The sequence below is a fragment of the Anneissia japonica genome, unplaced genomic scaffold (genome assembly GCF_011630105.1).
Source record: "Anneissia japonica isolate Jap-2015-1 unplaced genomic scaffold, ASM1163010v1 scaffold673_len1821605_cov196, whole genome shotgun sequence".
Lineage (NCBI taxonomy): Eukaryota > Metazoa > Echinodermata > Crinoidea > Comatulida > Comatulidae > Anneissia > Anneissia japonica.
Genome location: NW_022717449.1, coordinates 1193308 through 1207187, shown reverse-complemented (window position 1 = coordinate 1207187; position 13880 = coordinate 1193308). Strand labels below are relative to the sequence as shown.

Below are 13880 nucleotides of genomic sequence, written 5' to 3'. Positions count from 1 at the left end.
TCTTCAGGTTCTAATTAACCTTGTTTTACGAAAGTAATTTTCAATTAGGCCTACAATTCAATTTTCATCGTTGTGAGCGATACCTTAATGGTGACGAAAAATTAGGTATTTTTTTGCAAACGAACCTAAAAAAAATCAAAACAAGCGTCCACTATTTAAATATTATTGGACTGTGTGAGATAGGCAAATAATACTGGGAGATGTAGTGATGACATCACGATTGACATATAAATACATATATATGTATAAACAAATATTATTATGTATCAAATAGTTAAATTACCCTTTTCTTTAACCTTGCATTTTCTTCTTTGTAGGCTGAGAGTTGTTTCTTCCACTCTTCAACATTTGCTGTACTTTCCTGTAATGCTGTTGTTAACCTTGCATTGTTATTCTTCAATGTTTGTAATTCTAACTCCCACTTCTTTGCATTTGCAGAACTGAGGAAAAAACAAAACAATTTTTTTTTTTTCATTTGTTTGTGATGGCCTCCTTCACAAAAACACACTCACAGGGCTGATTAAAACTCTGTTGCGATTCCCCGTCTTTGAATAATCTTTTGCTAAATATTCACTCAAGTCAGCATGAGAGTTCTCTCAAGATTCATCTGCAATGATTTACTTTTAAGGACACTTAGTTATTCACTTACTTAATAAAAAAAAAGAACAAAAAGCATGACCAAAATGCTGTTATTCATAAAAAGCAACAGTACAGACTGGTAAACAAAATTGAAGTAAAAAATCTTTAATACGTCAAATTTTAGCATGATATAAGTAAAAGTCAATTAACTACTGATTTAGAATCTGCAGATTATACTATAATTTGTTAAAAAGGTGTTGTTCACTCTAAAGAGAAATCGGTACATCTGCACAGAGTTGAGTTTTAAAGTTATTCACAAACAACCAACTATCCTATCTGAGCAGAACTTAATAATTTTTTTTTAAACGTATTTAGAAGAGGTAGATTGTGCACTGCACTATATAACATGTAATTCTGCTGTGCTTTTATGGGGTTCCAAAACTAGGAAACAAAATAGCCGGAAGTGATAGTACATTACAGTGTGTTAGGTTTGTCACGTAATCTGTCATTTGTATGTGACCAGATTGCCAACGGTAAATTACTACCCATGTCGGCATAGCTATTTGTACATCTATATATAACTCAAACTCAGCTCTTATTTGAACCTTGACCTTTCTTATATAGTACTAATGATTCCTCCATCCACACTGTTCTCTTAATGATGAGTTGATTCGTACTTGACTGGTCTACACCGACTCTTTCTATAGACATTACTTCATAATAAGTATATTACTATCTCCATCACCAAATTAAGGAAAGTACTTACCTTAACATGCACATCACCACATCATTAAATTACTGTAAAAATGCTACGGATATGTACTAGTATCACTTTACATTTTATATTAGGTTAGGTCTAGGTAACATCTTTACAGCGTTTTGGGATTCCCTTAAGGAGGTAGTCAAGATATTCCTTCCCTCCACTAATTTTAGGAGTTCTGTAGCTAATTATGAATACTGCTTTGGGTAAGTAGAAACACTTCTAAAGTCTCCCTCACCAGGGTTACAGGCATCAATATTTTCATTTCTATAGTGAATTGAGTGCCATAAGCATTTTTATGGATACTGGAGCATTATAAATTCAGAATATTATTTCATATAAATTATTATGTTTGTTAATATTATACATTCAAGCTCAGATTGTGGTATATTTAGGAATATTATAAGTTTTTCTTGTCTAGGCAAGCAGATAAGGCTAATTAATAGCTCATGTAGCATACTGTATAAAATTATATATAAATAAAATATAAAATTGAATTGTTAATAATATTCATCATTTCAGAGGAAAACATCAATTTTTTTATCGGTAGCATTGTGTCCCAACATGAAAACACAGTAGTAAAGATTATCAAAGAAGGTAACTTATTTATTTAAATTTGTAATTTATGTTTTTTTAAATGTAAAATTATTTTGTAATGTATAATTTTTTTAACTGTAGATTAGTAAAAAAATATATATAAATTTACTTTATACATTAAATAATGATATAATGCTTGCACTTAAAATGAAATATTTGAAAAAACAACATTTATATATATTTTTATTTCTTCCTAGGCTTGACATATTTCATAATACTGCTTAGAAACGTTAAGAACTAAAACTCCTATCAGATTTTCTGCAGCATCAATTTTAATTTCTTAATATTCACATCATGTATGACAAACCAATAAATAATGTTTTATAGCCTTCCTTGGCTACATTAGTTTTAACACATTTTTTTCATAAAAAAAAAACATAGAACATCAATGTAATATACTGTGCATATGCACATGTGATCAGGATTCTGGCAAAATGCCAACTTCTACAGTGTAGTTTTCACACTATATTTGAAAAGAAGATTCTGAGGTGTCATTATGGCTTTTTTTCTTTTTCATAAATGTAATAAAAAACAACTCCTACATCAGCTTTCAAAACATATAAAAAGAAAATCCAAATCTTGTAGTAGATGCGATTTATTACAGATTATAATAATGAGGGTATTATTTTATAAAACATTGAATGCTGGAGAAAAAGTATGGAAAACTTTCTTTGTGATTCAACAGAATGAGTTTTGTAAATTTTGTTTCACTTACATTTTAAAATGGGAATAAAGTGAAACTAATGAACGATCACAACGATTAAATCTAACATGATGATAACTGCCTATACTACAACATATCATTCATATTTATGATGACTAAAGTTACATTTACACTAGACACGATAACGACACTACAACGACATATCATCGGGTAGTTTGTATTCTTCAACACTGCGTGCATCTGTATTATGTCGTTGTCATGTCGTAATCGTGTCTAGTGTAAATGTAGCTTTAAGATTCGATAGTTTATTGCTATATTAACCATCACGTCCCATCATTCGCTTGATGTGACTGCTCTTATTCCGTGTGATTTACTAATTTTATCTTTTGTACAGTTGTCAATGAAATGTAATTGAACTAAACAATGCACAATTCAAAGTCTATATACTGTAGCCATCATAAACTTTTGAAAAGGGACCATTCCCAATATTATGTACAAACAACAAACTGAGGATGAAGGTTAAACACCTTGTACACTTTTACAAATACATGAAAATGTGTTTTAAATGATGTTTTTAATAAAGTGACCATAGATCAATGTAAGGAAGAATACACCAAAAAAAATATATATATTTACAATAACCTCATAATTTTTCAGTATCACTACCGTGGCTCTTAATGTGATACCGTATACAGGTCTCCTTCCAATTAAAGACCAATTTTGGGACCGGGGTTTCATGGCTTTTAGTAGCTTTGGTCTCTAATTAGAAGAATAAAGATAAAAGACAGTCGTTAATTATGGGACCACAGAAAAGTGGTGTTTAATTGGAGATGGTATGGTAGTGGTGAGGGATAAAGCTGTTTCTGCATTTATTTATTGTAATTTTATAAACTAATACAGCTACATTATCAACTGCAATGATCCTGAAGATTACGCTTGGATTTGTTTATAGTTTTCTCTTTAACTAGGTTACTTCTTACGATAGTGTATACTTAGTGTAGTTTAGCCTTTCACATTATCAACATTTCCATAAGTGAACAAACGAGTACTCCCTTCTGAAAGTGCACATAAAAATTTTGATTTTGTTGCCATTTATATTTTTATATCATCCTAATTTCAATGTAGGTTTATTTATAAATATAACTTGAATTATTATTAAAGCATGATTACTGTTAACCATTACTCAATGTTAGTAGAAGCATGGAGGTATATATATTTTATAACTCTATGGTAGAAGCACTGTGACTATTGTTATACAATTTTACTATTATTATTGCTATTCAATATTATAGTAACTATAATTTTAATATTGTGAATTTAGTAATTCTTTGCTATTGTTAGCCTTTATTTTTTATGTCCACAATGTCCAAAAATTAAAACTCAGAATAAATTACAAATTATGACAAACAGAGTTACAATATTATCATTCAACAATCAGTATACACAATAACATTTTGTATTTGAAGTACATTATTAAATTTTTAGTGAATATTTAACAATTGACATGGGTTGAGGAGCACAGAAGGGGCTGGAGCCGACCCCCAACCCCGGGTTGCAAGATGACATGGATTAAGATGCATAGAAGCAGCCAGAGCCCCTCCACCCTCAACCAGCTCATGAGATGCCAACCATGCACTCTGATTTCACAACCTACATGCTGGAAACACCTTGTGGTTGTCCAGCTTGGGACTAGGCAATTAAATCGTTTATCCAAGTATTCATGAAGTACACATTAGCATAAGCCCTCTTGTAGTTTTATGTGCATGTGTCCATGTCAAGTGTCATTTGCATATAATTTCAAGTTCTAGTAGCCTTTCAGCTAAATTTTCGACTGGTATAGCATGCAGAATGAAAACAACATGATCAGAAATAAACAAAAAATTTATACAGCGAATATTATCATTTTTAAGAAATAGACATATTTAACAATTACTGAAGAATGTTTGCAGTAACTGTGTTAAGTGATAATGCTTATAAACATCCAGACCGTAGTATAAGCAGAATTTGTTATGTGGTTTGCCCTTTGACATCATGCACGCTTAAAACAAAAAACAAGATGACTTGTTAAGAATACAAATGACACGGACATAAAACTATAAACCAACAAGTGACTACGTCATATTATTATTATTTGTAACAGGGATAAACACTTAATAGATCTTGAAATGACTCCTTGATCTTCGACATTGTGATTGACCTTGATAGTCATGTGCACTTGAAACTAAAAGACAACTTATTGAGAATTTAAAATGACATAACACTAGAAACCATCAATACCAAGCACATGTTAGTTTTTTGTTAGTTTTAAACAATGATAAACATTTAATAGATCACTAAAATGACTTCTGGACCTTTGACATATTGATTGACCTTTGATAGTCAGTTTTATACAAGAATAAACACTTGATGGATCACTAAAATGACACCTTGACCCTCTGACATATCGACTGATCTTTGATAGTCATGTACACTTGAAACAACAATCATGTTAGATTTTTCAGCAAGGATAAACATTACACTTAAATCATTCACCCAAGTCAAAAACAGAACTAAATTTATCAGATTTACTAGATGAATGATCAAAACTGAACAAGGTTACGTGTAGGATATCATTTTACATTTTTAATATAAAGAAATATGAATCGTCATCTACTTGCTATTTAAAGGTCATTATTCGTTCTTTATTACTATGTGACCTTTTCAGTAAAAGATTCCTCTTATCCCACAGGGCCCGGCGCACATAAAACAAACCAAACGAAGACATTTCAATACAACACAAAACAATAACTTCAAAATCCTTAAAAATCTTAATATATAACAGGATAATTTAACCCATTTTCAGTTTATTTGAAGAATAAACCCGATTCTTCTTTTGATCACATTTAAATAATAATGATAATAAAAATTGTCATATTATTAGGTGCAGGTATTCATCTCTTGGTAGAGCTGCTCGCAGCGCCGTTTTCCACCTGCAGAGTGTACATGTAGCCTTTTTTCTGCATAATTATTTTGAATTAATTAATTTTATTGTAGTTTAGTTCCAGCTCTAGTATTTCATTTATTTTATATGGTTCGCATTTTAACTAAGGGTGCGTTCGAGCCAGAAATATATCCGTGCGAGGTCCGTGTATTTACACGGAAGTTAAATGCCGTGTGTGGCTCGAACGTGGGTAAGATGTAAAAAACATCTGGAACACGCTCGCCTATTTTGACCACCAAATTTAGGGTTATAGAACCGTGTATCGCTGTCAGAGGCCATTATCGCGACCATTAATCATGTTTTAATGACTCTACCGTCTGGCGGTCAACATGAATTCAATTCAACACGCGCGAAAACCATAAGCCTGTCCAGTTTTGCAAAAACAAATGCATTCGCTGACCTGTTGTTAATGTTATAGCATCACCTTCATCATTTCAACATGTCTGTGTGGACCGAACCTATGATACGTTACCTTCTCTCATTGTGGGGGGAGACAGAATACAAAGACAACTGGACGGCACCCGCCGAAACAGCGGTATTTACAAAGAAATAACTGCAAAGATCAAAGAAAAATTTAGGGGAAAGCTGACGGTGACACAGGTCACCAATAAACTGAAGTATTTGCGCAGGGGAGTACAGTACAAGTGCGTGAAGCGTGGTTAGAAACGTAAATATTGCGTGGCATGATGGGATATACTATTGCCTCGCTGACCTCAAACGAGTATTTCCGAGGTAAATTTTTACACGGTTAGACAAGATAAGTTTGTGCTCGAATGCGGGGACCACACGTGGTGTAAAGCCGTGCGTTTACCTGTCATATACACGGAATTTAATAGGCGTGTATGGCTCGAACGCACCCTAAGAAAAACAAATGGGGAGGCAAGTGCAAATAAAAAATAAATTAAATCACCAGCATTCCCAATATTTTTTTCTGCTCATACTTATACTTCCCAAAATGTGTTACCTACCAGTTATTAGTTCTCTGTTTTCAGATTTAAATAATATGCTTTTTACTATCTACAAACATTCTTTATATTTAATAACAACAAAATAAGTTAATATTTTTAGTTTATTGCAAATATATTCTAATAGACTTTGATTCATTGTTTGGTTAGTTCATTGATTGTTTGTTTCTTATTCTGTAATTTATATTTAATATTTTGGACCACAATGGAAATAAATTTGCCTTTTTGGTAGTTCATTGTGTTTTTATCCATGAATATTATTCTTTATATTCAGAATAAAGAAATAAAAACTTGCATATTGGCTAGAAGGTGCCAGAGGCTAGCATATTATGTGTAACATGAATAACAACAATCCTGCTTCATTGCTGGTGGGTGAAGACCTTCAACATTAATTTCTTCCTACACATTTCATAATTGCTTACTACTTTAATTATTTGTCATGTGTTTCCTTGTTTACAGCAAACAGGCTTTTATATTTCTAAATTTATCATGCAAATACAACCATAAAAATTGGAAGGTGCCAGAGGCCCGTAGACTTATCTATACATTACGAATGAGGCATTAGTTTCCACCCCCTTGTTTGATAATTACTCTTTGATATACTTACCTTTTCATGTATTTTCTTTTACTTTATGTGGTATATAAATAGATGTTATCAAGGGATATAAACCTAATGTCTTGGGATTTTACCTTAATGATAGTGCCTTACATTTTTGTAAAGTGCTTATAAATAGATCTATATTAAGATATGAAATAAACACCATTGGATTGGACCAATGTAGATCTATCTTTCCCTTCATCACTCAGATTCTTGTTCCATTCGCCTTCAGATAATATCATTTTTATTATTTGTAATTGAAAACAAGTCTTTAAATATATATTTCATAGATTATTATAGTAATTACCATGATTTTATTCAGAATTTATTTAATTTTGATTTATTATTGCTATTTTTAATTTGTATAAATTATTAGTAAGCGTATTTTCACATTTAAAGTGAATTTATGTTGCCATTTCATTTGTTTTAAAAGCTTTTAATTTATTGTACATCTTGGTCTTTATGTTTCTGTGTAGTTTGTTTTGTGCTATATACAATTATGCTTACCTTCTTTAAATTTTACTAATATCTATAGGGGAATTGTTTATATGGACTTACGCCCGCTCAGCAATCCTTGCTTGCTTGGTTTTGTTTGTTTCATTTACTTGATTGAATTGTGTATGTAATCCATGTTGCAAGTGAAATAATTTTGAATTTGAATCTACCACAAAAGTTAAGTCATGTAATTTCTGCCTTAATACCTGTATACACAATAATATGTTTATATAAATCTCAACACCTTGAGATTGCAGACTAACTGTATCAAAGCTTCCACGACTTACCTTTGTGCTAATGCTATCTTTAACCTGTCATTCTCGTACTTTAGTTGCGAGTCCTTTGCTGCCGATGTCACCATCACAACGTTTGAAGAATCATTACTACTACCACTACCGGATCTGTCCTATTATTTTTAAAAGAACAAAGGAATAAATGGATCAATCAGAGTTAATGGTTTTGAATGGTTTCTCAATTTTAATAAAATATCTATTTTCCGTTTTTTACATTTTTTTTTTACAGATTGTTATATTGCAATAGGGTTTAGGGGTTAGGGGTTCAAATCCAAGGTTTGTGTGAGTAGTTTGCTCAGTCGGACAAGTGTTAGCCAGTGTGTATGCGCTGACTGAAATGTGAAGACGTCTTGGTCCCCGGTTCAATTCCCATCGCTTCCCTCCTGGTGTTTAATTACCTGCAGGACTGAAACGCAAGTTTCAACAGCGCACCGTCTTTCGTTTAAGCCACTAGTCTGTATGGCCTGTGTGCATGTTAAATGGCCCATGTGCATGTTAAATAACACAGTGCATGTTAAATAACACAACACTCTTTGAAAAAGAATAATGGATTGTCTCTTGTTGTACTACCCAATCACCACCAGAAGGACCCCACTTGCAATAAGCCATCTTCGGACTTTTGCGGGTTACCCTTAGTCATGGTGATTACACCATATAAATCCAATCCAATCCCTGTGTTTTTGTTCAAGGCACTTTACACCAAGTTATTGTTTTCCACCCTGGACAAAGTTGATGTCTGTTACACTGGAATGTCTGCATAGCTGAAACATTATGAAATACTTCACTTCACTAGCGAGCTGACTATATCTACGGAAATGTGATATTGTTTTGATAAACAAATATTCTAGGTAGCATTTCAAATGTCATGAAATCAAACCTGTTACGTCGGCATGTGCACAAAAATTATGGTAACATTTTATATGTGCTTCTTTTTCACATAATGTTTAGTTTTGTTTCAATTTATGATTATTTTTACATGTCAAAAAGAAAATTAAACACATACTATAATAAACACATCAATTTAATGATGCTTTCACAAGAGATTCAATTACCTACTCCCCCTTACAACTTAATTTTTCATAATTATTTTCCATTTTATAGTTTAGTCACATAACAGTTGACAACGTCTTGGCACATAAAGACTGTGCATGAATTCAAGTGCTGTACAAAATATTGGAATGGATTGATCATCTATCATACCACCCACCCACATCCATACAATAACAATTTAGTAGAAACATAGGAATTCAAGACTTTTATGTATGACCTGTTTTTCTGACTAGCAAAACAAAGTCATAGAAAAGTTACAAATCATATCTTTGATGATGGACAAGAGATACATAAAATTTCCATGATGATTGGCAATATTTATGTGGAAGAAAGGAGAAATAGAAGCCTAATAAATCTCAATCTGCAGATTGAAAATCTATCAGCCATCACTGAAAACAGAATGATGCCAATTAATAGTCTTGATTTAACTTGAGAAACTTAGCATACAATCAATAGTAATAATATCCAAGGGCATAGAGGGAATTGCAGGGGCCCAAAGGTAAACAATGAAAACCCCAACCCCAAATAAAATAAATAATGAATAATGACATGAAAGTCTCAGCCTTTCTTAACATCAGTTGCACATATCTAGGAATCTTGAAATGGGGTAGGGGGAGGGGAGGGAGGTGTAAAGGTGAAGTAGGGGCTCAATGATTAAAAGAGGGGCACTAGCTCAAAAAATAAGGTGATATGAGATGATTTTTATCTACTTTAGCATACATTTTTTGCTTCATATTTTTTCAATGCAGGGGGGAGGGGATCAATTTTTTAGGGGATAAGCCACTGCTCAACATTCCCATTCTTGTCACCTTACAATAATTAATATATGTTACCAGATGTATTAAATATTTTACATAATATTCATTTTATTGTAAATTTCAATATCAAAATATTATGGAGAATGTACATTAATTTAAAAACTGCCTTTGTAGAGCCAATATAATTAAACAGTAAAATTTGAATTGATTCATCAAGTTATTATCAAATGCTACCTGGAAGATGATTTAAGAATTTCTGTAGTAAAATGTCTATAAATAAGAGAAATCTGTCTCATAAGTTAATAATTTATTTGATAGATTTAATAAGCAAAGCAAATGTTGAGTGGGAGTTTTTATTGTTTTTTTTTTTGTTTTTGTTTTTTTTTAAATTTTTTTTATAGATTTTATCACCAAAAATATCACCACACTACATTCCTTTTTTTTTTTTGGTTGGTGATTGATTGGAAAGGTCCAACCAATGTCCCATAACACTGTCTGCTTTACTGCTTTACATTACCAGTGGTTTGATAGCACATAGGACATTTACCTAATATCTACACAGTCAATTACCATTGCCATTATCTTTCAAGAACACGCTATATGCAAATGATGATAATGATTTATGATGCGAGTGAATCAAGTCCTGCTTGCATTTTTCTGTTTGATTTATTATTCATTGTTATATGTTCATTATTACTTCTGCTATATTAACAATACATGCACAGAAAAAAAAAAACATCATGTATATATTTTCAAAGAATACATGAATTATAGGCCTGATTATAAATAACTTTTGTAATTAGTAGTCTGGTTTTGATATGCCGGCCTATTTATTAATCTTTCTAGCATATTCATGTTTGCATTTGATTATTTCCCAGAAATATGTACATATTGAGGATACAAATTAAAAAACATAATGCACTAGCACTATTCTGTTGCATTGTTCCATGGCATACAATAAAACCTTGAACTGAAGCCCTGGGCTTCTTTTTTTTGCGAACTTTGAATGGGATTCTTTTCGAGGCTACTTTTGCAAAGTAAAATGGTGGGCTTCTTTTCAAAATGAATGCTATCATTTTGTGAATTTGTATATAAAACAATAAATAAGGCCACTGTAACGTGAACCTATATCATGGAGTGTATTTAACTGGCATTAAATCACCTAAACTACTGTATAAACCAAGCTTGTTTTTACTTAATTTTGTTTTTTTAAATTCATGCACAGTGTATGTGCTGTACTATCTCGAAAAGAAGACATGCTATCTTGAAAAGAAGCCTGTGGTCTTCTTTTCGAGGCTAATTTTGCAAACTAAAGAGGGGTCTTCAATTCGAGATGGGCTTCATCATTAAAGTTTTACAGTATCAGTCCTATTTAATGCTCCTTTCCTGTTTAGCCTACACTATTATCAACGAATATAGAACTACAAGGGGTTCGACTCCCTGGGTTTCGTTGGAACGTAATCCTATTTCAAAAAGTACTACCACGAACTAGAGGGCGTACTTCAAAAGGCAAATTTCGAACTCTATTCAAATTCTAATAAGGAGCCCTTTACCTCGTGGTACACGTTTCAGTGTGTACAATACAAAATCAGGCTAGTCGGACATCTTGCAATCCTAGTATACTCTTTTATTAATAATACTCGCTATTATTTAAAACTTTACTCCTATTTTAGGTTTTACTTCTATTCTAAAAAGTTTCAAACCTATATACCTGGTGTCTACCGACAGAATATGTATTATAAATTTTTAATAAAATATAACACAGTCATAATGCAGCAAATATAATACAATTCTATGAAGTTCTCCATGATTGTTGAGATGTACTATTTGAGAACTGTGATATGAATCAATGTGAAAGCTCCTTAAAATAGCCACTGAGGAATAAACAAAGCATTCTGTTAATGTACTATGATGCTTAGTATATTTTAGGTTTTTTGCTTCTATTCCAAAAGTTCCACACCTATATAACTAATAGCTACTGACAGAATATTGTACATTTTGTATCATAAAATATACCATAGTCATAATGCAGCAGATATAGTACAGTTCAATAAAGTGCTCCATAATGGTTGAGATGTACTATTTGAGAACTGTGATATGTGAAAGTTTCTTTAATAGCCACTGAGGAATAAACAAAGTCATCTGTTAATGTACTATGACTATGTGTGTATACATTTTATCATATACATTGTACTATCGTAATCTCGTTAATCTACTGTTTAATAAATCTTTTAATGGAATTTGATAGCCTACTACATACAGACTGGAAGTATGTGGTATATTGGTGAGGAGGTGTTCTTCCAGTGGAAAGATGGAGGCTATGCCATTGTTTGTGGACAGTGGTTATTGTTACACCAGTCATATCCCAATTCTTGTAGGTGACACCAGTTACGCATGCGGAGTACGGTAATCTGTTTTTGGGACTTAAAATTTAAACAATTTTATGATGTAGATGTTTCTAAATAAAAATACTAATAAATACATAGTTTAAATTAGTACTAGCAAATACCCGTGCTCCCCACGGTGTTGATTGAGTAGGGAAAGGTGGCGATGTATATTGTTGAATGTAATGGGGGGTCGAGGAGGCAATCATTATTGATGTTATGGTTAGCATGTTACAATTTTTCTAAAGGATGTCTTTGTATGAGTGTCTATGCTGGATAGTCCTTTTGAGGAATTATTTTCCAGTTTGATGAAGGGCGCATCCAGAATTTATAGTTAAAAAAAAACAAAAACTAAAATGCCGACTCTCAATTTCAAATATTTTTTGGGTGGGTCGGGCGTGGACAACACAATAATTATTTTTTTATTTGGCCTAATATATTCAGTATACAATGGATACTCCTCCATGTTCGTATCATTAGAAGCAGATACAGGAACATGCTGCTCATATATTTTGTTGACGTGAGGCATGCGCGGCGACGTAATGAAGCTGCAAAACAGACTGTTTCTTTTACAGCCTGACGCAATATTTTTTAAATCTGAGGACTGTGTTCTCAACTGCACAGAACAGATTAACAGAGGGGATTTAGTTATGTGACGTAAGCGACTCTCGAAAAACGGCTAAAAAGTTACAGATTTTCGGTGATTTTTTGCTGTTTTTTGAGTTGTTATCCAATATCCAGCCTTGAAAATTAGCCGAATGTGGTCGTGACATATAGAAACCTCAGTGTATGAGATATGAGCACATTGCTTCCAGCGGTTTCAGAGGAAGATAGGTGAACTTACACTGTGGCGATTAGTAGAATTTATATTCAGATTATACAAACTGTAGTTAAATTTCCACTTTCTATCATTGATCAGGAACATAATTTATATTTTGGAATACAATAACTTAATAATGATAATATAGTCCTTTATACTGAAGTGTGTAAAGCACTTTGAAGAGATAACATCAATATGAGGATTGACTTTCACAGCTCACTGTACAGAAGTAGTAACCTGTATTCATGAAGACTTGATTAAATGCAAAAACATATTCCAATTAAAGAAACGAATTCAAATTCATTCCTCCGCTGCAATCAGTTAATTTGGTGCCATGATCAATAGCTGTACACTGACTTTGAATAACCTATTAATCTAAAAAATCATTCATGGAAGTGTTTTTTTAATAATCCCGGAATACATTTGGTATTGTGTTGTTAAGATTATATAGATCAAAATGATTGCACTATTTTTCCAAAAATAAATAGTTTCTTTCATGCAAAAGACAAAACTGTTCATTATCTTTCTTGTTATGAAAATTCTTATGCACCACCTCCACTACAGTACCTTCAAACACATTCATTGAAAGACGTGTAAATATTCACAAACAAAATAATAATAATAATAATAATAATAAGTGATGACTGAGTTGTTCATTAACCCTCTAAATACACCCTGATGATGATGATGATATGATATGATGAAGATTATGTTGAGGATGATGATGATGATGACAATGACAATGATGTTTATTATAGGATTTGTGATGATGAGAATGATGATGGTGAGGATGGTGATGATGATGTTTATTAGGATTTGTGATGACTGTGATGAATATGATGATGGTGGTGATGAATATGATGATGATAAGGATGATGATGCTGATTTCAATGTCTGTGATGATTATAATTATGATGATGATAACACTAATGTCCTA

At 32.2% G+C, this 13880-nt stretch overlaps 1 protein-coding gene across 3 annotated transcripts in view; it reads right to left on the bottom strand.

Annotated features, from left to right (window-relative positions):
* Window positions 1-13880, bottom strand: part of LOC117110310 (homer protein homolog 2-like) — a 36887-nt gene that overhangs the window by 7584 nt on the left and 15423 nt on the right. For all 3 annotated transcript variants that reach the window (XM_033252972.1, XM_033252970.1, XM_033252971.1), the window contains exons 5-6: window positions 7926-8044; window positions 284-440 (exon numbers count right to left, since the gene is read on the bottom strand). In XM_033252972.1, coding sequence (XP_033108863.1) covers window positions 284-440; window positions 7926-8044 — 276 coding nt within the window. The remainder of the gene's footprint in view (window positions 1-283; window positions 441-7925; window positions 8045-13880) is intronic.